This window comes from Pantherophis guttatus, chromosome 3 (genome assembly GCF_059756535.1).
Source record: "Pantherophis guttatus breed Tessera chromosome 3, ASM5975653v1, whole genome shotgun sequence".
NCBI classification, from domain to species: Eukaryota; Metazoa; Chordata; class Lepidosauria; order Squamata; family Colubridae; genus Pantherophis; species Pantherophis guttatus.
This window is the reverse complement of record NC_142065.1, coordinates 62,890,586-62,914,255: the sequence shown is the minus strand read 5'-3', so window position 1 is coordinate 62,914,255 and position 23,670 is coordinate 62,890,586. Positions and strand designations below refer to the sequence as shown.

Below are 23,670 nucleotides of genomic sequence, written 5' to 3'. Positions count from 1 at the left end.
GGAGCTTAAAGCTATTACCAGCATCTGAATAAAATAGCGGAGACCTCAGTGTGATCACTTGTTGGTGTCTGGACACAAGTCCTTAAGATAAAACAGATGTGCAGTAAATAGTAGCAACAGGTCACTTAAATCTTCATTCTGTGTTATTCAGGATATAAATCAGTATATGATATGGGCAACTGAATTTTCCAAATTAATATCTGCTGAATAGGATTGACTTGTCCTGAACATCTTTATAGCAACGTGTTTTAGACTGCAAATGATTTCCTCTAAAATAAAACAATGCATATTTTTGAAAATCCATTTTATGAAGCATTATAGATGCATCTGCAAGAATCAAATGTTAATCTATAATTACATTTCTGTTTTTAAAAATTTCAAAGAGTTTTTTGGGGAAACAAATGCCAATTTTTTTACTACCATTATTATTTGTTAAATGCGATCTTGAGTTTTCTAAACCGGCAAAAGAAGTCCTCGTATTTACATAGAAATTAACAAGTTCTAAATAAGTGAAGCCATGTGAATGTATGGTGTAAATGCCAGAATCCTATGTATGAGGCACATGCCTCTTTGCACCTTTTACAGCAATGCTTAATATGTATGCCTAGTTTGAGCCTTGGTTTTATTCTCCTAGAAGCATAGGAGATCAGACAGGAAAGGCTAATATAAATTACTGCTACACAGTCAGGGCTCTTCCTGTTTTAATTTCACTGCATGAGAAAGTCCAGTATCCCTGAGATAGGAACTGTAACTGAAGGAGACAGGCTCTCCAAAAGAAGAGTCCTTTGAACATTACAATTAATGCCACTAAGTCAAGGCTTCAACTTCACAGGCCTGGCCTGCTTAATATTTACTGGCAGCAAGTCTCTTGAGTAGTGGCTCATCATAAACCCAGTATTCTCCATCTTCATGGAACAGCTGTAAAAGAAAGGTACTCATTAACAATTTCATAGGAGCAAAAGGATTTAACACAGGAAAAGTTTTTTGAATGTAAACTTACCCTTGTTTCCCATGGAATCTCTTTCTCTTTCCTGGCTTTGGCCTCAGCTCTTTGTCTTTCCTCAAGCCTATGCTTAGCGTCAGTGGCTGCATCAATGTCTCTGATCTTTAAATTATAGGTTACATCTTTCCATAGGCTTAAAAAAAGAGAGAAAAATATTCAAGTTGCAAAAAAAATCCCATAATTTAATAATCTAGAAAGACATGTTTGGAAAGAATGAAACCATCACGTTTGTTCCCAAATTCTATATGAGATTAAGCAGTGGTGAAATCCACTTACCTTTGCTACTGGTTCGGGTCTGCTCCCGGGTGGGAGGGCGTGCACGCTATGCATGCATGTGCCTCTTCTGCACATTCACAGAACTTTCTGTGCATGCTCAGATGGTTAAAAAATGGGACTAATGACGTCCCGGTGGGTGGGCGGACTCTCCCACTGCCAGCGCTACGGGTTCGGCGAGCCGGGTAGAACTAGATTTCACCGCTGGGATTAAGCCTAATCAAATTGATTTGAAACTATAAAATGTTACACTTGGTCCACTACTGTGGTTAGATCATTCTTGATCTGAATGAGGTTTGTCACTACCATAGACATCCCTGGGTCCAATGAGAATGGTGTGAAGTTGGGTTATGGAACCTGATGGATTTCTAAAAACACCTGGTGGATGTCCTAATAATTTGTCAGGCAGTTTCATCAAATATCTGCTTGAACTCTAAAACAGGTGACCAGAAAGTGTGATGAGATGGTCACCCTGGGTGACCACTCTGCTCACCAATCTGAATTGCTCTCTATTTCACTGAGGAGACCCAGAAGATGAGGTGGCAGAAAAAAACCTGGAATGTCAATAGAGGAAGCCTAGAAATGAACTTGACTTAGGGTTCATGTCTGAGCCTTATATATACAATAGGGGTGGCAAAGAATTCCTAATCTTTCACCCTTATTGCAATAGTGGTGTGTGCCTTGGTGGTCATATTTAGGGTGATTTACACGTTTGGGGGATTTGAGATTCAAAAAGAGCTTCCTGAGACCACTGTGAGATGTTTATGAAACACTTTGCTGATAAAATCGTTCAAATTCACCCAGGTCCTGATTCTGTATAGTCTGAGAGGTAAGATAATACCTTGTAAAGTAACCTGTGATTTTTCTTGGCTTATCAGTTCTGCGAAAGTGGAATTGGGTGATCTGTACAGTATGAGCTCTTCTATCTGTGTATTAGTTTTATAAGACGGAGGGTAAGGGTGTATAGGTAGTCTTTGACTTACAACCACAATTGGGGCCAGAATTTATGTTGCTAAGCAAGGCAGTTGTTAAGTGAGTTGCACATGATTTCACTTCTTTGCCATGTTGGTTAAGTGGTCAAATCCAGCTGCTTAGTTGGAAGCTGGCTGGGAAGGTCACAAATGGTGATCACATGACCTCAGGATACTGTAACTGTTGTAAATACATGCCAGTTACCAAGCACCCAAATTTTGTCATGTGATCATGGGGGTGCTGCAACAGTCATAATCACAAGGACCAGTCAAGTCACTTTTTTCGATGCCATTATAATTTTCAACAATGGTTAAATAAATTGTTGTAAGTTGTGGAATACTTGTAATACATTATTCAGAATGTGGGTCACGTTAAAAGAGGTAGAAAGGTAAATTTACATAAGTTACATAATTTTTGCCCAAACTGTACTGTTATAATTGAACAAAACATTTCAATTTTCTTGTAAGTTTTCACATATGCATTTGAACTGCTGATAATCCATTTGAAATAGGCAGCATACAAAATACTATAACAAATTATCTTATCCCACGTTCATTAGCATTACTTATATTTAGTTCCAGTAAATTACTACTTGAGTTTGAGAATATTTTTTGAAGCTGTTTTTGTAGCAAACCAAGAAAAGTATATTAACACTGACCAGCGGGATTCATACTCTTCTTGATCTTCTAGTTTTCTTACTTTCTTCTTAATGATAGGCATTTTCTTGGTATCTATAAAGACTACATTCTCCTAAAGAAAGAAAATCTCTATTAGGTTTTTATATTATTCAACTTAAATCCGTTTTTCATTAGGACATTTATCAGTATTTCTCATATCTATATTTATTTATATATAGACAAAACAGAATGTAATCCAATATCTGCTCTCCAATAATGCAACTGATTTCATTAAAATTATGTTAACCATAAAGCATATCTATCAGTTATCTGTATCTTGAAAATGGCTTAATTTTGCATTCCCTTATATTGCTAGTCCTTGGATAACAGTCCTCATTCAGTGACTGTTTAAAGTTGCATTGCACTGAACAAGTGGTACAAGCGGTCCTTGAAGTTCTGGCTGTCCCACCACCCCTGTGGTCACAATTGTGATCCAGGCACTTGGCAATCCAGGCACTTGCGCTTAACAACAGTTGCAGCATTCCACAGTCACGATTGCCATTTGCAATCTTCCCTGCCAGCTTCCCACAAGCAAAAACAATGGGGACAACTCACACTCTTGCAGCTTTTCCCCCCAAGGAGCTTGGCTATGAAAGCATTTCATATTCCATAATGCTTGTGCATATCTGCAGCAGCTACCTGTGACATGACACATCCTCATTCACACCAACCACTCCCAGCACTGCTGCAGCTATTCCCCCTCCCCAGGCTTGCTTGCAAGCCACATGCGGCTTCCAGCTGGTTTCCCCATTGACTCTGCTTGTTGGAACCCAGGAGATCTTTGATGCTCATTTAATGACAGCATCAGGGATTACCATCGCTAAGCAATGTAGTCACATGACATTACACTTTATGACCTTACTGCCTAATGATGGAAATTCTGGTCCTAATTACTCTCATAAAGCAATGACTACCTGTATAGTTTTTGGAGAAGAATGATTAATTGGTATATTAAATTAATGACACTCCTGGAATGAATCAAACTTTTTCATATGGAATACAAAAGAGAAAATGCAACAAAACATTTTAATCTATGAATTCACCAAAGATTCAAAAATCAAGATACTTTACCCCTGTTGCATATTTTGCATACATGATACCGTTCCATTCTCCTTCAACTGAGCAGATGGATTTTTTATCATTAGGTGAACTAAAAAAACAAGGAAGGATTAAAATCAGGGGCCACTCCCTTGTCAATTTAATTCAATGCTTAGCTCAGCATGGCACATCAGAACTTCTTCAAGTCAAGCTTGACTCCTATTGATATCACTGACAATAATCCTATAATTTTCTGGATGTTGGATGTTTTTCCAACATCCCTGTCTATCCTACAGTAGTAGTACTGCCCAATATTCTCTCATTCCAATATTAACCACCCCAGCCCTACTAAAGGTCCAAACCTAGAAACGTTCAGAAAAGGTTTGGTTAGATGTTGCTACCTGCTGAGGGGATCTGTCAAAATCCTTAAAACTGCTTTTCCTAAACTGGTCCCCTGCAGTTGACTGAATGTAATTATTATTTCCAACTAATATGGCTGTACTGTACGGTACAATAAAGTAAAATCATGAAACTGTGTCTCACTTACTTTGGCCATGTCATGTGGGGGAATTCACTGGAGAAAGTAATTATGTTTGGAAGAGTTAGCAGTAAAAGGAAATGAAGTCCTAAAAGAACACAGTGGCTGGACACTTTCAAAGCTGATACAAGCCAGAGCATACAAAAACTGAAGAAATAGTGCAAGATCGAAAGCTCTAGAGAGACTGCCCACAGAATCATCAAGGGTCGGAATTGATTGAATGGATAACATCATCATCATTATGGCTATACTAACACATTTTGAGGGCACCAGATTATGGAATATTAAAAGTAGTCTCCAGCAGTTCTATTATATTTTTTATATCAGAACCTTGAAATGAGTGTGATTTTTAAAATCTATCCATTTATATGTATATATATATATATATATACTTACAATATTTCTGCTGTTACTTTGTGCTTCTTCCCCCCATAGAAAGGTTTTGTGTGGAATATTATGTTAGCATTATAGCCTGTCTTAGAACAGCTAATGTTGCACTCTCCTCCCAGCTCTATCCATGGCACTGTGAGAATAGATCTGTCAAAAAAACCAATTCAGATTTTTCAACAGCTAGGAAGACAAACAATTTATCACTTATAAAATCACTGAAAACTAGAATTACTTGCCTTGCATAGCCATTGGGGAAGGTTAAAATGTAATGTTCATCATAATCTAAGCATGATACACACCCTGTAAAAAACAACAGTATGGGATCATACTTTTTTTATAGAAAGAAAGAAAAACAACAAAGATTAAAATAAGGTGAACAAAAATAACCTGTCAGGTTATGTTTCTGCAGACCAGTCATCCCCAACCCTTTTACCAAAAGCAGAATGGCTATATTTAGCTCTGAAAAGAGATGTTTTTATTTTACTTGTACACAATCTAAGCCCCACACCCCCAAGCGAAAAATTTTAGCCTTGCCTTTTCCAATAATGATGATCTTATGCCCCCTACCCGCCCCAAAGGTCATTTTAAAAAAAGAGCAGCCATGGTTGCCATCACTGGACTAGAGAAATGACCAAACAAATTGCTACTTTGGAAATCCTAGTTGAAAGTGATTTTTAACAGCAAAACAATAGCGTAAGAATTAGAAAAAAGTTAACTTTTGATTTTATTGCTTTTCATATTTAAGTGAGGAACCATAGTATTTTTCTTCAAAATGAAATCCTTTAACTTAAATATCCCTGCTAAAATTACATCTGCAGAGCATTTCAATAAAGGCCAACAAAATCAGGTTAATAAAAATCAAGTTTGCGATAACTATCAATTATTTTTTTCAGTACTATCATCAAAGCTTTAATTCTGGTAATACCTGGATGTTCTACAAATAATTATTACGTCTGATTAAAAGTCTTTAGCTGAATTTTAAGCAAGCAGGGAATGAGCAATATGCTGGTACATACTACTTTGATGGCGCCCAGTGGCTTGTACTTGATTATAATAAGAAAGTCAAACTTTTTATTCTGAGAGAGAACACTAAAATGGACAGAACTGACCACAGACAACTAACTGCATCTGTTAGCAGTCAATGATAATGAGCAAAGCAATGTGAATTCTGGTTTATCCTTTTATAGGAACCACTGCAAGAGAATACTGAACTATTTGCTCTTGGTTAATGTCAGATAAGCAGTGTCAGTAGTTCTCATTGCTCATTAAGATAAGAATCAACCATGACAATCTAATATGTGACAGCAACTTATAGGTCTCCAGATGCTACTGGACTGCAACTCCCATCACTCTCATCACTGTGTCAAGATTGGCTAGAGTTGATTAAGTTTATCTGTAATGGTAAAACTAGATATAGCCTGTTCCTGGGTTGGATTACACAACCCACATTTTCTTGCATTAGCACAGAAAGACAGAAAATAGCAACAAGTTACAACCTATGCAAGTCACAAAAATTCCTCTACCAAACACCAAAAGCTCAGAATTAGTAGCTTAAAAGTATTGTTACCAGCAGTCAGAGGCTATCTCTATTAGAAAAAAAGAAATACACATGTTTTGTCAAAAATACTTTATAATTATAGAATTAAAACTCAGGATTAAGTAAAATTCAGATACGATAGACATACCCTGGCCTATATTATGAACACCAATAGACATTCCCAAGAACTTTGATTTGGTCCAGATGTGAGCATTGAACTGAATTTTCTGCCTGGAACATTCTGCATAAAATGCTGAAACTTAAAAGGACAAATAAATATGGTAAACTATAGTGCTGGAAATAAGCACAAAACACATATTTGCTTTCCCAGTAAGAAATCTGGAGAAAAAATGGCTGAAGTTTCAAAATGCAAACAACAACAATAGTTTTTAAAATAATTTACAAGCAAAATAACTTACTTGGAGGGTGGTGAGAAACTTGTTCTGCTACAAATGTCACATTATTTGGTGAAACCCATGGAACAGGTCCATCTGCAATTGTCTCCTGCAAAACAGATTCCAAACTATGCATGATAACAAATTTCTTTTTGTACACATAAGATATTTAAAAATATTCTAGATCTGAAGTTACATTAAACAATAGAAAAAATAAATTTATGTCAGTAACCAAGTTCCTAAAAACCCTTAAGAAGAACTGAAAGGAGGCTTGGGTTAATGTAATAGCTGTCCTTCAAAGTAGAAATGCTACATTAGTATGATTTTTGAAAATAAATATAAAAAACAACACTTCAGTGTGCTTTAATATAGACAATATGTATTTTGCATGTTTAGAATTACATATAAAATGAAGATTTTAAGCACTTAAGATTTTAAAATTATTGTCTCCTACCCCTCTGTCCTAATGTGAGAACAGTGAGATCACAGAATATTTATTAGGAAAATAGTAATTAAATAACTGGAATAGAGCAATATTGGCATATTGTATAATATTGTTGTTGTTGTTAGTTGCAGAGTCATGTCCGACCCATCGCGACCCCATGGACAACGTTCCTCCAGGCCTTCCTGTCCTCTACCATCCCCCGGAGACCACTTAAGCTCATGCCGACTGCTTCAGTGACTCCATCCAGCCACCTCATTCTCTGCCGTCCCCTTCGTCTTTTGCCCTCAATCGTTCCCAGCATTGGGCTCTTCTCCAGTGAGTCCTTCCTTCTCATTAGGTGGCCAAAGTATTTGAGTTTCATCTTCAGGATCTGGCCTTCTAAAGAGCAGTCCGGGTTGATCTCTACGACTGACTGGTTTGATCACCTTGCAGTCCAAGGGACTCGCAGGAGTCTTCTCCAGCACCATAGTTCAAAGGCCTCAAATATATATAATACATGTATGTAACATACATTTTAATATGTATAATATTTAAAAAACCTAATTCGTAAATTATGCTATCTTTAGTGTTCGAACCTCTAAATGTATAAGAAATCTTCTTTATTCGAAAATACTGAATTTGTGCAGTATTCTTATAATCTCTTCACGAAATTAATAAAATAGATTTACTGTTTTTTAAAAAGTAAACAGGTTATCCTCAATTTACGTCCACAATTGAGCCCAAAATTTCTGTTGTTAAGTGAGACAGTTATTTAGTGGATTTTGCCCCATTTTATGACCTTTCTTGCCACAGTTGTTAAATGAATAACTGCAGTTGTTAAATTAGTAACATGATTGTTAAGTGAATCTGGCTTCACCATTGACTTTGCTTGTCAGAAAGTTGCAAAAGGTGATCACGTGACCCTGGAACACTGCAACCATCATAAATTTGAACCAGCTGTCAATCCAAATTTTGATCATATGACCACGGGGATGCTGCAATACTTGTAAGTGTGGAAAATGGTCATAAGTCACTTTTTTCAGTGCTGTTGTAACTTTGAATTGTCACTAAACAAATAGTTGTAAGTTGAGGACTACCTGTAGTTCAAAAATGAGAAAGTCTACCACTTTCATTTTATGTAGACAGTACAAAATAAAATAAAATAGTAATAAAATTTAATAGTAGGAAAAGCTCCTGTTGGGGGTTAGTTTTCTTTCTAATTCTTCATCCTTCTAGTTTTCTATTATTCTTCCCTTGACACCACATTTCAAAGTTGAGTTTGCTGTTAGTAAAATATGATGAAAAGATATATATATATTTGAGGTCCGATGATCAGCATAAGATGTACAGAAGTTTGTGAAGTTCTAATAAAATACTGACCCCAGTAGAAAAATATTTGCAAATTCATATCCAGACTATATTCTACATTATCCTGACAGTGAAGAATGGGCATTCTTCACTGTGAGTACATACAAACATTATATGGAAAATGTAATCTTCAATAAGACTACAATGGACTACAAATATACTACATCAAGTACTACTTGGAAAGTTACTGACAGTCTCCATTACCCTTTATGAGGAAAAGCCAGATATAGAAAATACTCAGGGTAAGGGAAATGAAAAGAATTCCAAGAGTCAGTTTTAGAATTATGCTATTTTATTTTATTCAACATGTATCTCTACTCAAACCACTAACCATAAACTGATCACTATGCTTCAGCCTAAATGATTTCATTAGCATGATAAAGTTTGAGGGTTGGGCAACTCTAAACATTACTATGAACTCCTTGAAGAAAAAGTTGAATGTAAACTCAATAATCAGTAATACAGATAATGGCTCTGAAAAAAATATGAGCAGAAGACAAATGGCATAAAACACATAATGGTTTGATGTTATACCTACAAATTCACATTTAAAGTTGAATGGCTTATTTACCCGGAATTTTTCTTACTTCAAATATAATCCAAATTAGGGAATTATTCAGAGGTGACTGGAAAAAAAGGTGCATTTAGTGTAGGAACTGTGTTTACAAAATACAATTCACAGGATACATTCTATAACAATGTATCATTTCATTGCCAAGGGGTTTCTCTCACCATGGCTATGAGCTACCTTTTGCGATTTATTTTCTGGCAGTTATGTTGTTCAAATATGATACAAAGACTTTTACTTTCCATGGCTTCTGGCTACAAGTGTCATGCAGACATATAGGTATTTTACTAACCGTATTTTCTTCTTGTTCAGCACTTGGCAGTACCCAATGGCAACGGAAGGTTTCTCCCAAGATGGGATTGTAAGGTTTTTTTGCAACAGATCCTTTCCTTCCTGCATGGAAAGCTGAGAGGTACCATTTTACCACTTGAATCATACGATCTTTTGGATCTTTGTAGTCACTAATGCTAAAGAAAACAGAAAAAAATGATCTTAAATGATTTGAAACTAAATATAAATATTTCCTCAAGATTTTTAATTCCCAATGGAAAAATGTTTCTATGGTTGCCAGAAAGGCAAACTGCTTTATAATATATATTTATACAATATATATATGTATTTATATAAAAATGTAGCCAATGAAATAGATATGACTAAGTTTGTATACAGCACAAAATATTATTAAACCTGCATGTGGTAATAAGGTAGAAAACTAATATACGATCAAAAATTCAATACCTCACAAATAAATCAGGATGCGCAAAGAAATCTGCATACATTTCTAAGAGTGATCTTCTTTCCAGAATAAAAGTTGGAAGAACCACCTGAGGAAAGAGAAAACTTAGCAAATTTAAATTTCAAAATCAGATTAATTTCAATGAAGGTTATGCTTTAAGTTTCAAGGCACATTACTAGGTATGACTGCCTTATAGATATCCTGTGTTTAATTAGCATTTACTCAAACCAAATAAAATACTTCATTTATGGTATCAAACCAATAAAACGCAATTTAAAATACAGAAAAACCAATTATGAACTGATTTCATAATTGTCAGTTCTACCTAGGTGTTCGTAAACTTTTATTTCATATAAAAGTTTATATTCATATGCCTCATATTTTAACATTTTTCTGAGTATTAGTTTCCAAGGATTCAAAGAATTCTCACCTTTGTTAGGTCCATTCCTAACCTAACTTGTGATAAAAGGTGCATGATAACACTTTTGTGTTCTTCCACTGACTCCCCTTCAACATCATCATCTCTGTCATCAAGAGGATCAAAAAGATCTGAAAAAAATAAATGCATCCCTGTAATTTCTTGGCCACATTTTAAAAACACAAGAAGAAAATAAAATATCTTTAAATTATTTTAAAAATATACAGAATATAAGCATGCTGGAACTGGTACTGAAGTTATTAAGAACCTAAATAGTTTGTGTATTTCTCTTACCAGCATCATTTGTCCCATTAGACACTGAAGAGTTGAGGGACTCTGCTGTATCTGGGCGTTTCATGCTACTCCCAGTGTTGCTACGTGTTAGAATTGTTCCAGATCCTGAGGGGCTATAAAAAAATACAAAATTCTTATAGCTGAATATAGAACATATTTGAGATAATTTGAAATGTAATCAAATTTGAAAGAACTTTCATACTACTGTATATACCTTGAAAAAAAGTTAAATATATGCCAACTTAAATATGTAAATATACTATTTAGGGAACAGAACAGAGACAAAAGAAAAACAATTTACATTTGTATAGCAAATTTGAACAATGACACAATTTGTATCCAAAAAATTAAGAAGCCTTCTTATAAAAGACTATCCCACTACATCTGTAGACATACTAGATTGTTTAGAACTGGGAATACCCTAAGATACATCAGCTCATGGATAAAAAGCCAATCTTGAAAATGCAAACAAAGATGCTTCCCAGGTGTTAATTGCTACAATAATATTACTTCACAGTATGAATGTTGCATAAGCAAGGGACAATTTCAGAGCCAAAATTGTTTACGTGTACATATAGAGACTGTACTTAAGTTAGCTATCCACAATACATTATGGAAAAGATTCAGGGACTGATATACAGTATGTGTAATTTTGCAAATTCTTAGGAGGAAATAATTGTCTGCATACTTTTTTATCACTTACTCCAAACATCTCTTTGGGGATGAACTAGTCTGATAGAATTCATCAGCATCATAAAATTCATCTTCACTGCTAGAATAAGAAAAGTCTGGAACTGTATTTGGAGAAAGATTGACGTGGCTTGGAGAAGTTAAACTGCTGCTGGGTGCCGACTGTCCACTTCCTGTAAAGATTATGCATGCAAATAAATTCCCAAGTGTTTGTGATATTTAATACATTATTTTTTACTGTGACTCAAATTAAGCTAATGTACTGAATTTAAGTTTGATCATCAAAATAGAATAATGAAAATAAATAAAAATCAGGGAGCTGCAAAGACTGCTTAATAGATAAACAAATGTAATTTTTCACCTATTAAGAATATATTTTGAGCATGTTAACAGTACAAATCAAATATACTAGTATACAGTTGATGCAAATATTTAAACAAGTAAAGCAAGACAAACAATACAGAGGTACAGCAATTAATATCTCTCCTTTACAGACCCACTTATTTAAAAATAATGGATAGAAAGCTAACGTATTTATTCTTATAAATGCTTCTGGATCCAATAAACAGTATAAAAGAACACAAAATAAACGGAGTGGAAAGGAATATTCCAAAATGCTAAAAGTGATAGCAGATAAGAGTTCTAAACATTTGCCTTGCTAAGCAATTTTTACTATGCTACAAGAAGTATGCGGTTCACTTTAAAAATTAAGCTGCTCTCATCTGTAACAATTTGGAGTAGCTGATAGAATCATATTATGTTAGCATGTAGTTCAGAATTGTATCCAGTCATTACTGAGATAAATTCAAAGCACTGCTATTAATTATTTAAATTGTACGTAACTCAGATGCAAACTTCATATATTTCCATTATAATTGTCCACACCATAAAAGGATCCTCAATGTTCTTCCTCTAAACCCTTACACTAAATTAGATGAGGTGGGTAGTTATTAGATAGATAGCTATTTATTTATTTTATATCCTGCCACAATCAAACAACTTTCACTTCAAGCAGTAGCATTGTAAGTATGGTATTCCATACTCAAAAGAGAACAGAGGATATTTTAAGCAAGGCAGGATCATCATTCTTTGCTATGGATAACTGTATCTAAAGGAATTGGTAAAAAACATGCTTCATTAGCAAAGCTATTCTTGCACTCTTCATAAACAAAGCTCCTTTGAAGATAAAGTTCCATATTTAATAAGGCAGAGAAGATTCTTGGGGTGTACCTGTACTATTTGGGGTTGGAGTCTGATGATTTCCAAGTAATGCTACCACAGGTCCAACAGGCAGGGATGATGGTCGCTGTTCTGATTTGCAAAGTTGAGCTGGTTCTGAAAACATTAAACAAATCACTTCACTTTTTTATTTTTACTTCTACTCACTCTCCTTGAGATTTTAGTCCCTTTAATTCACCTCCATTCCCTTTTTATTTTTCTCAAAATAACTCTGCATTTTAGCCAACAAAGGAGAATATTTGTAATTCAGGGTTGAAAAGATGGGTCTTTGGTGCTGTCTGAGCTTGATTGTTTTCTTGAAGATGTTTCATTACTCAAACTAGGTAACATCATCAGTGATAGTAAGAAATGAGGTTTGCTCTCAGTTTATATTCTAGTGGCTTGCCCTCTCAGTGTTGGTGAAGGTGGTCTTTCAGGTTCTTTGGTTGGGCTGTTTAGTGTTGGCCTGTTTGGTAGTTCTCTGATTGAGAACCATCAATCAGGTAAACAATACCCCAATCAAGGAACTAAAGTCTTACTACAACGTATTTCCTTCAAAATGGCAGGAGCAACTGAGGAAATTGGAAAAATATTGTCTACTCTACTATACTGCCTCCTCTATATGGATAGAACTTTTATGAACCACTTGAAAATGTGAACAATGGTAGGACATTCCAATTTTAATTTAAATGGATTAGCAATTCTATACGTCACAAATCATTTCCTTTCTGCATTCCGTGAAAATAAATGGAAAGAGATGAAAATATTTTTAAAGCATTTAATAGGTATTAGCTTATATACAAGACAGGATTTTTTTAAAAAATACCATACCTGGAGGTAAGACAGTTTGCGTAGGCATTGTGCTATTCACTGAAGATTCCAAGAGACTAGGTGGATATATTGCATCAACAGGATTAATAGTGCTCTGTGATATAAAAAACAAGGTCAACTATTTTTGAGAACCACAATAAAATATGATTTGTGCAGGAAGTCAGTCCTGAGAGAGAAACAAAACTAAATGCTTTTATGACATTAGTAGTCTATAAAAATAACGATTACAGTCCATTAAAGTTAATTTAGTCGCTTTAGCATCATAAAGCCAAGGATTCCCACTTTAAAGTTTAATTTGCTGATGTGATGGCAACACTAAAAAATTACAAGTCATTCAGAGAGTGAGTTTTATTATTTTGTTTATGCAACCCAACAATATTATCAATCAAGATGCTGAATTTGTCAAGCATCTTTAAGAAAACTATGAACATATACCATCACTGAGTATTTCAGTCCGATTGTTGTTGTTAGTTGCAAAGTCGTGTCTGACCCATCGCGACCCCATGGACAACATTCCTCCAGGCTTTTCTGTCCTCTACCATCCTCTGGAGTCCATTTAAGCTCACGCCTACTGCTTCAGTGTCTCCATCCAGCCACCTCATTCTCTGCTGTCCCATTCTTCTTTTGCCCTCAACCTTTCCCAGCATTAGGCTCTTCTCCAGTGAGTCCTTCCTTCTCATTAGGTGGCCAAAATATTTGAATTTCATCTTCAGGACCTGGCCTTCTAAAGAGCAGAAGGGTTGATCTCCTCTAGGACTGACCAGTTTGATCGCCTTGCAGTTCAAGGGACTCGCAGGAGCGTTCTCCAGCACCATAGTTCAAAGGCCTCAATTCTTTGGCGCTCAGCCTTTATGATCCAACTTTCACAGTCATACATTGCAACTGGGAAAACCATAGCCTTGACTATACGCACTTTTGTTGGCAGGGTGATGTTTCTGCTTTTTAGTATGCTGTCTAGATTTGCCATAGCTTTCCTCCTCAGGAGCGTCTTTTAATTTCTTGGCTGCAGTCCCCATCTGCGATGATCTTGGAGCCCAGGAAAATAAAATCTGTCACTACCTCCATTTCTTCCCCATCTATTTGCCAGGAACTGAGAGGGCCAGATGCCATGATCTTAGTTTTCTTAATGTTGAGTTTCAAGCCAACTTTTGCACTCTCCTTCTTCAACAGCATCAAGAGGCTCTTTAGTTCCTCTTCACTTTCTGCCATTAAAATGGTATCATCTGCATATCTGAGGTTGTTGATATTTCTCCCGGCAATCTTAATTCCAACTTTTGATTCATCTAGCCCTTCCTTTCTCATGATGTGCTCTCCATATAAGCTAAATAGGCAGGGGGACAATATACAGCCTTGCCGGACTCCTTTCCCAATTTTGAACCAATTAGTAGTTCCGTGTCCAGTTCTCACTGTTGCTTCTTGACCCGCATATAGGTTTCTCAAGAGACAAATAAGATGGTCTGGTACTCCCATCTCTTTAAGAACTTGCTACAATTTGTTGTGATCCACACAATCAAAGGCTTTAGCATAATCAATGAAGCAGAAGTAGATGTTTTTCTGGAACTCCCTAGTTTTCTCCATGATCCAGCATATGTTGGCAATTTGATCTCTAGTTCCTCTGCCTCTTCGAAATCCTGCCTGTACTTCTAGTAGTTCTCGATCCACATACTGCTGGAGCCTAGCTTGTAGGATTTTAAGCATAACCTTACTAGCATGTGAAATGAGTGCAATGGTGCGATAGTTTGAACATTCTTTGGCATTGCCTTTCTTTGGAATTGGAATGTAAACTGACCTTTTCCAATCCTGTGGCCACTGTTGTTTTCCAAACTTGCTGGAAAATTGAGTGTAGCACTTTTACTGCATCGTCTTTTACGATTTTGAATAGCTCAGCTGGAATACTGTCACCTCCATTAGCTTTGTTGTTGCTCAGATTTCCTAATCAGTCTGATTATGAAAGCTCATGTAGATGAAATGAAAAAAAAGGTGGTTGATCTTGAATCTGTGGTGAAACATAACTCTTCACCACTCTCCTTTTTTTAACTTTTTTATTGAAATTATCAGATGAAATGATTTTTTAAAGCTTCCTCATGGCCAAATCTTGATGCAGGAAGGAAACCTTTTTATTAAAATCAGGTAACGAACATATGATGTCAAGTTCTGATGTTCTAAAGAAAAAAAAGTCAGCAAAGTTTCCACCTAGTTAAGTAACTACTATATGACTACACTAGTACACAGGATATTCTATATGTGTCTTCCATCATATATCTAACATTCAATTGGGTGACTAGACTGAAAGGGAAAGAAAACTATGAGACCAAGGTTATTTTGTGTAGAAATTATCTTATATTACATTGCTAATATTGGGGAAAGGGAACTTATTACTCTCCAGCAATTAAGTACAATTCCCAGCATTTATCACAATTGTGGACTTTCCCAAAGTTGTACAAGATGTCCTCGACCTACAATAGTTTGTTTAGTGATTGTTCAAAGATACAATGGCACTGAAACAAGTGACTTATGACTGTTTTTCACTCTTACGACAGTTGCAGCATCCCCCTGGTCACATGTTCAAAATTCAGACACTGGACAACTGACTCATATTTATGATGGTTGCGGTGTCCCAAAGTCATGTGATTTCCGTTTGAGACCTTCTGACAAGCAAAGTCAATGGGTAAGCCAGATTTCCTTAACAATTGTGTTATTAAGTTAACTGCAGTCATTCACTTAACTACTGTAGTAAGAAAGGTCATAATGTCAGGCAAAATTCACTTCACAAATGTCTTGCATAGCAACAAAAAATTTGGGCTCAATTATGGTCGTAAATCAAGGACGATTTGTACTTCAGAGCATTTGAAAGACCACAGATTCCCCACATCAGCATTATATGAAATAGCACACAACTGCCATATCATCATTATGCAGTTGACTTTCCGTTACTCATGCAGGAATCAGTTCTCCTTCATTAGCACAATTCTGAAAGTGCTGTTCCCAAGTTTACAAGCAATATAATTACCTCTAGTGTTTCAGAAACAACATAATCTATATTTGCAATTTGCAGAACGTACTATCAGGAAAGTATTAAGTTATATTCGGAGCAAATAGAAGAATAACAATTTAAACATTTAGGAAAATAACCATATCCAGTAGCATTTGCTTAGAAGGGAAGAAATCTGAGTATCAAAGCAAAAGAATAAACCAGAAAAATAACTCAGTTCATATAGAAATGGGGATATAGAGCATTGGTTTCCAGCAGTCAGCGTCAACAATAAAAAATAAAGGAGAACTCATGAAGGGAAAGTGCAGCCGTTCAAGAGAAGCAAAAGCAGAATGTATTTTCGTTGCCCAAATTATTAGCAAGAATGCTAGCTGTCCATAATAAAAATGATTTTTTCAGAGTGAATAGTCAATTAGATATAGTCAACTTGGTAAATTGGACACAATTCTTAAAATAAACAAGCTAAAGAAATTCCAGGTCCTAATTACTTAAAAAAATAACATAGAGTGGGAACAATTATAGTAACTGTTTCTTCCCAGAAAAGGAATTTAAAATAGAACAGCTTTAATTTTCACGAAATGACAGAGTCAGGTAACAATTACAAACTGGAAAAGAAGTAATCAGTGATGGTTCATTATTTTCAGTGAATAGTTTGCTTTTGTTCATAAAAAAAAAAGGCTGTATCTGAATCTAATCTGAAATATTTCAAGGACACTTATGAACTAGATATATAGTAGAATTTTGCATACAATTATTTTATTACTTCCAGGATGCTCATATGGTATTTTCTCTGTTCACTTCCTCCCTGTACTTAGATTAATACAAAACCAAATAATTTAAACTATAAAGCATAGTATCAAAGTATCTAATATTAAGCAGCAAGCAGTCAGTTATCTCAGTATCTAAAATCAAATTACATCAGAAAAATAGGGATACCATTCATACTAGCAAGTATTAATTGCAGTTAAATTATGTGAATTATAAGAAGGGCCTTATTTATAAAATTAATGTTGTTCTCTTATTTTAAGACTAATATTTTCCTGCAATTTTTCTATCATGGAAGTAAAATTGTAGTCTCCTTAACATCACAAGAGAAGTGAAAATTGCTTGTTTGTAAAAGATCAGCAGTAAGGACCAAGAACTGGAAAACTGTTCTGGGAATTTTCCAATCCATTCTGTAACCCTTTCCCCAATGAATCATTGTAATGCCAGTCATAAAACTAAAGTTGTAAAAGAGTTAATTTTTTCACCAAACAGAAAAAAATCTAGAATTCAACAAAAATAGTATTATATTTTTAAAGTAAATTTTGATTAGCTTAAGTCACACCAAAATTCTTTTTTTCAAGCACCCAAATTTCATTAATCTTACCCACTTTATGTATTATGTTTACATTTGTACAGCAAAACATCTATATGACAGAGATTAGCACACATTACAGAAGAATTATGCCAACCATAAACTACTAGTTTCTGAAAGTATATTATGTTTATGTTATCGAACTGATCCAAACATGCAATTTCTACATGCTACTTTTTTTTTTGGAAAATATTCAAACTCATATGTTTAAATTAATCCTACATCATGCATATTGGAAAATTAACCCACACAAGTTGAGTACAGGTTTTTTTTTGTTTGTTTGGTTTTTTTTGCTAAAATGGCCGCCCGACGTGGTGGAGTGCAATTAAGATGGCCGCCGAGATGCAACAAAATGGCTGCCTTCGAGGATCGCACTAGTAATGGTGTGTAATGGCAGATCCAAAGTGTCCTCCTTAACTGCCACAATTAGCCGCCCAATTACTTCTGCCGTAAGGGGCCGCCCGCCACTCAAGGGATAACCCTGAGATAATACCTGCGGCGATCAATTGGGGATAGACTTGCCACAGCCTTCACGCCAACACCTCAGTGGAGCGCTGTTCAAAATTTCCAGTTTAAAATGTTGAAGCTCTGCAATGGCGGCTGCTGATGAGGCAACTTCACGGTTAGCCGCTCCAGCGAGAAGCAGTTCCAGTGATTCTGGGCTGGAGGCTAAAATAGCGGCTGGCGCTAGCGCCTATCAGCTGTAGGGCGGGCGCAGCGGCGTTTTCAGCCTTAGACTTAAGTGGCCAGCTCGCACAGCACAGAAGCTTGATAGTAGAAGATTGAAGAGTAGGTAGAAGTGAGGAGAATAACCCTGAGCTAGAGTCAGGGTGAGGAACTCAGTAAGAAACCGTCTGGTCAGATCACTGAGTCGAAAAAAACTGGAGGCGACGGAGGCACGAGGAGGCGTGGCCAAACAAATCTGACTCAGTGACTGGCCAGACCAACTGGATCATCTCCCACTGCTGACCCACTCCGCAGCCTTCTGGGAGAACTTCAGTAGACTCTTTACAGTTGTCAGTCACAATAAACATATAGCTAAATATAAATGTTGAAAATTTGGATAATACATTTTTCTTCTGTCCATAAACAGTTGATCTAACCTGCCTGGCATTGGGATGCATTGTTCCAGACATGGGTTCAAGAAGATGAGGATTTTCCTAACATGATACAGGTTTATTCCTACCAAAAGATTCTCAGCTATCAAAAGTTCCTGGTGGAGCTTCATTGTAGACATAGAACATGTACTGTACATGACACGCAAATTATGTTTTTAAGCAAAAGGCTTCCATTCTGACAACAATCACAATTTCTGGCACACCATAAAATTAAGTTTTCTTCCCAATTTCTTCCCATTCATACTGGCAATTTTAATTTTTCCTTATTAATAGGAAACAGAGATAATCTTAACATGAGAAGAAACAGTGGAATTTAGAGGTTTTAGAACACTGACAAGATACTGAAAATAAAACATTTATTTCAGGGAGAGAGAGAAAAAATAGAGAAAGGAAGGAAGAAAAGTGGAGGTTCAAGTCTCTGTGTTCACATGACTGTAGCTTTAATGCTCTGCAGAGATAAAAGAAAGTAATAGTTTACATTTAAACTTACTATAAGTCCATCTGCGTGCTTCTCCTCATTAGTCTGATCCTTAAGGAAAAACGTTAGAAATATTAACATAATAATTTGTCATCAATGTAATTAATGCTGTTTTTATAAGATTCATGTTTTTAAGAAATTACCATTACAGTTTTTGAAAGGGAAACTTCATTAGAAACTTTGTTCATTATAAGAAATTCAGTTATTTTAGAAGTAGATAAAAAATTATTTCTAGCAAATGGATCTGCCATTTAAAAGCCATACTAAGTTGCATCTGTAATACATGAATTGCTAAAAATAATGAAGATATACATTCATATAAATACTTAGAACTGAATTCATGTCTTTTTGAATTCAGAAACAATATTCCTGAAAATCTCCACACAATAAATACTATATATAAGAAAAAATAATGGCATTTGAGGGAGTTCTGAGTAAAATGCCTCTACTATTCTTTATTCATTCATGCCTTCTGGTCTTTCCTTTTAAATGAAAACTACTTTGAGCTGAACTTGATTCCTGCTGATTTCATTAAAGCCATTTGATATTTCTTCTGTATGGATGATTTTTTATTGCCTCAACTAACCTACAACCCTAAGATTTTCCTCATGATCTCCACACTAGTACTAACTGGATTCAGTTGGGTTATGGAATTAACTAAAGTTTTATCTGAAAAATAACACCCTCATTTCTGTCTTCTCTCATCATGTGAAAAAGAGAAAACCAGCAGAAAGAAAGAATATAGACCAATTATGACTGGAGCTTTGTTCCATCATAAGATATTTAAAAGAAAGAGTTTGCTCCGAGTTTGTTATCTATGACTACATAATGATGTTCACTGGCTTAGCAGTGCCACTATATACAAGATGCATTTTGCCACAAGTCCCCCTCCCTGCAAGTAGTAATTATAACTGATATACACTAGTTCGATTTTAATCAAGTTCAAGAGCAAAGGATCATTCTTCACCAAATTTTTTAATTCCTCCTGGATTTAAGATTAATATCAATGACTTCACAGTTCAACCCTGAGCTATATACTATATATTCTCATCTGTTAAATTACCCGTAGACCAGTGGATCAGAATATGAAAATACAGACTATGTGAAGCAAAATGTAAGTTGGCATTTGGATAATGAAATACAGTTTGAATGTTGAGTACATATGGACGTTTTCACAAAATGGCTGACAGGAGACCTTGGCTATTAATAAAATGATTGTGGCCTGTCAGAAACATTAACAGGAAATTGGTGAGACTGTCATGTTCTTTTACACTTGTGATCAATGTTTTCTTTTGAGTAAGTGGAATACATCCAAATTTGAAGGATATGGGGAACCACTGTAGTTACAAATATATAGCAAATTATAATTAATCCATAGTTCCAAGTTAATCAGTACTTTATGATAGGCAATCTATTTCTCTGTTATGAACTAAAATTATCTAAATTAGCTAAATTTACCAAAGAAAATGGATTACTGAAATTTTACCTAATCCCCTTGCAGTGACTAGGGCATGAATTCTCCTCTTCTCTTCTTTATTAGAAACTTACTTAGTAAATCTTTTTAGAAAATGAAGATATTGTCTTAAAATGAATTTTGGTGGGTTTGCTTTGGCTTGCTTTGCATTATCCCATAAAATCATCCTATAGTATATGATGTCTCTTGCTCACCAAATGGTAACAGAAGATTTAACTAAATCTCTTCTGGAACACTTCCAGATTTGTTTCCCAGTTTACAATAAAGAAATATCTAACAAGAATACCAATGGCAACTCAAGTCCGTCAGCACTTCATGAAGAGCCAAGTTAAAATACTGTTGAGACTAAAATTACAACATTAAATTATATTTCCATGTGTTTTAAGAATTCTCCACTGAGGGAAATCAATAGAATCTTCAGAAATAACTTCTAAAGCACAAATGGAAATATTTAATAGTAGGAGACAGCCTGTCAGCCTTCTAATGTTTTAGAGGGTTACAACTGGCACTTTAATTATACCATCCGTTGCTAAATGGGGCAGGGTTGATTTTTTTCCAGGTCTTTTTCTTCAATGATGGGGTTAGGGTGGAAATGGCAAGAAAAGGTTTCTGAGAGGCAAATTGCTTCTTTCTCATGTCAAATAATACCTAAGGAGATTGAAGTTGCCTTATTCAATGTTGATAATTTTGCTCCCAAATTTCAGTATACAGTTTGGGGATGTTTGCGTATAATTGCAGATTGCTATCCCTGCTCTAAATAATGTAACGAATGGCAGTATTTCATTTAATAATAGTTCCAACATATGCAATTACAAGAATAGAATGTTGGAAACTGCTCATAACTGATAAATATAATTAGTAGCTTTAATGTGATGTTTTCACTTACAGTGACTACCAGGGGACACCATGTTCTGATGGTCAGTATAAACCCCGTCATGTAAAAATTTGCATATGGAGCTTCACAGAATATAACATCTGCAGCTCTCTGCACTAAGAATTTAAGGGAAAGTAGTCTGTTTATACCATTTTGACTGCACATAGCCCCAATAGAATTGTTTCACACATAATCTTTAAGTTATTACATAATAAAAACTTGTAATATTAGAGGTTCTGAACACATTCATTCCTTTTCAAAATGCAATATATTGATATATGGAACATCCTGTGTCATTTTTCTGGTATTTATGTAAAAGCATATGTTAAATTCTTATTACTCCTAAAATTGGATGGGAGTAAAAGAGCACAATAGGATTTCATAATCCCAGAAATTGAGGAGCAATCTTTACTTTTATTTCTTAATCCCAGTACGTGATGAGAGAATACTGTTGCAGTCATATAAATAATGCTAATTTGCTACAGACCTCCCATTTAAAGGCCTTAATTAAAGACAAAGTCATAGGCTCAAACAGCATGGTTTCCAGATTATTTTCGTTTTCAACCCCAATTTTTATTAATTGCCTTTCTTGAGGGGTTCCTTCTCATCATAAACTGTCATAGTCACAAAGTAAGAATACAATTCAGAATCTGAAAAACTGTCAAGTTTAGTTACCATACTAAAAGTACCATGTCTGGCTAAAATATAAATTTTCTATATTGGAAAAAAAAACCTAACAGCCTACATAGTTCATGTTTTGAGCTAAATTGCAATTATTGGTACAAATGAACTTTATCACAATTATTGTATTTGTGTCATAAAGCAGCGGCCACCAACTGTGGTCCATGGACCACCGGTGGTCTACGAGAAAATGTTGGTGGTCCGCAGAAAAATTATTTGCATGTTTTTATATTGCACTAAATCAGAGGTCCTCAAACTATGGTCCCTGGGCCGGATACATGCAATGAACATTTGTGTTGCTGCAGAGTCTCCCCCTTTGGGGTCTTTTTGTGAGGGTTGGAGGAGGGGCAGAAATTCCAGCTTGGGATCTGCTTCAGCCCCCTGGTATGGGGCTTTGGGTGAAGGCTGGAAGAAAGTGCTGCTGGTGGCAAGGAACTGGAGAGCCTTGTTCCAGTGGGACTGCATCATGGCTTGGAACTGGCTGACCATCTCAGCCTGCTGAGCCTTCAGGTGCTGGTACTTGGTCTTGCACTCCTGCAGGTCTTCCCTCTGCTTGTAAAGCCTATGCTTGTAGTCCTGAGTGTGATGCTTTTGCTGAGCCTCCTTCTCAGTCAGATCAATTTGAACTGAGCCAGCTGTTTTGCCAACTTTTTCTTGTAGTGACTGCTTAGCTCCGGCAACTGCTTCCTGTTGGGGCCCTAAGGACCCCGGGCCAGGAGAGGGGTGAGTAGAGGCCGGTGAGGCGCCCCTAGATGTGAGTGACATTGAGTTGGCCATGCCCACCCAGTAACATGACCACCTAGCCACACCTACCGAGCCGGTCATTAGGCAGATCATATTAGTGGACTTATGAATTTAGTGATCCCTGATGTCCGAAAGGTTGTCATGAAGGATATTAACAGTTTATGATTTAGGAGCATATGACAAGCTTTATTCAAAGTTCTTTCCTAAGAATTCTTTAAAAAATATTAATAAACCTAATTTTAAAATAATGTTAATAACTAGAATACTTCATTACAAACATTCTTAATAAAATAAATAGAATAATTTAGTTATTGTTTATATTACTTCAGTACATAAAACTTCACATTTCAATAAAACAAATATCCTTTCATGTGTTTTATCAGCATTGTACATGTGAAACAAAATAAGTCTTCAAAATATACATATAGACAAATTAATATTTTTCTACTTTGAACTAATAAGATGCTCTTGATTACCCTTATTTTCCAATATAATGAACTAAGCATAACTACCATTACTCTATCATATTTTAATTGTTCTCATAAAGAATATTTCCCAAATTTTAAAATATCAATAATACTT

The 23,670-nt window shown here is 35.6% G+C and overlaps 1 protein-coding gene across 10 annotated transcripts in view; it reads right to left on the bottom strand.

Annotated features, from left to right (window-relative positions):
- Positions 1-289: 289 nt before the first annotated feature.
- Positions 290-23,670, bottom strand: part of OSBPL9 (oxysterol binding protein like 9) — a 93,718-nt gene continuing 70,337 nt past the window's right edge. For 6 of the 10 annotated variants that reach the window (XM_087891057.1, XM_034415074.3, XM_087891059.1 and 3 more), the window contains 16 exons: positions 19,328-19,366; positions 13,371-13,464; positions 12,552-12,656; positions 11,335-11,494; positions 10,632-10,744; positions 10,350-10,468; positions 9,922-10,007; positions 9,476-9,650; positions 6,848-6,932; positions 6,577-6,687; positions 5,128-5,191; positions 4,898-5,038; positions 3,997-4,075; positions 2,907-2,998; positions 1,001-1,136; positions 290-918 (listed from right to left, as the gene is read on the bottom strand). In XM_087891057.1, the coding sequence (XP_087747183.1) occupies positions 844-918; positions 1,001-1,136; positions 2,907-2,998; positions 3,997-4,075; positions 4,898-5,038; positions 5,128-5,191; positions 6,577-6,687; positions 6,848-6,932; positions 9,476-9,650; positions 9,922-10,007; positions 10,350-10,468; positions 10,632-10,744; positions 11,335-11,494; positions 12,552-12,656; positions 13,371-13,464; positions 19,328-19,366 (1,674 nt within the window). In that variant the 3' untranslated portion in view covers positions 290-843. The remainder of the gene's footprint in view (positions 919-1,000; positions 1,137-2,906; positions 2,999-3,996; positions 4,076-4,897; positions 5,039-5,127; positions 5,192-6,576; positions 6,688-6,847; positions 6,933-9,475; positions 9,651-9,921; positions 10,008-10,349; positions 10,469-10,631; positions 10,745-11,334; positions 11,495-12,551; positions 12,657-13,370; positions 13,465-19,327; positions 19,367-23,670) is intronic. The other 4 variants (XM_087891058.1, XM_087891056.1, XM_087891062.1 and 1 more) reach the window with 1 other exon arrangement.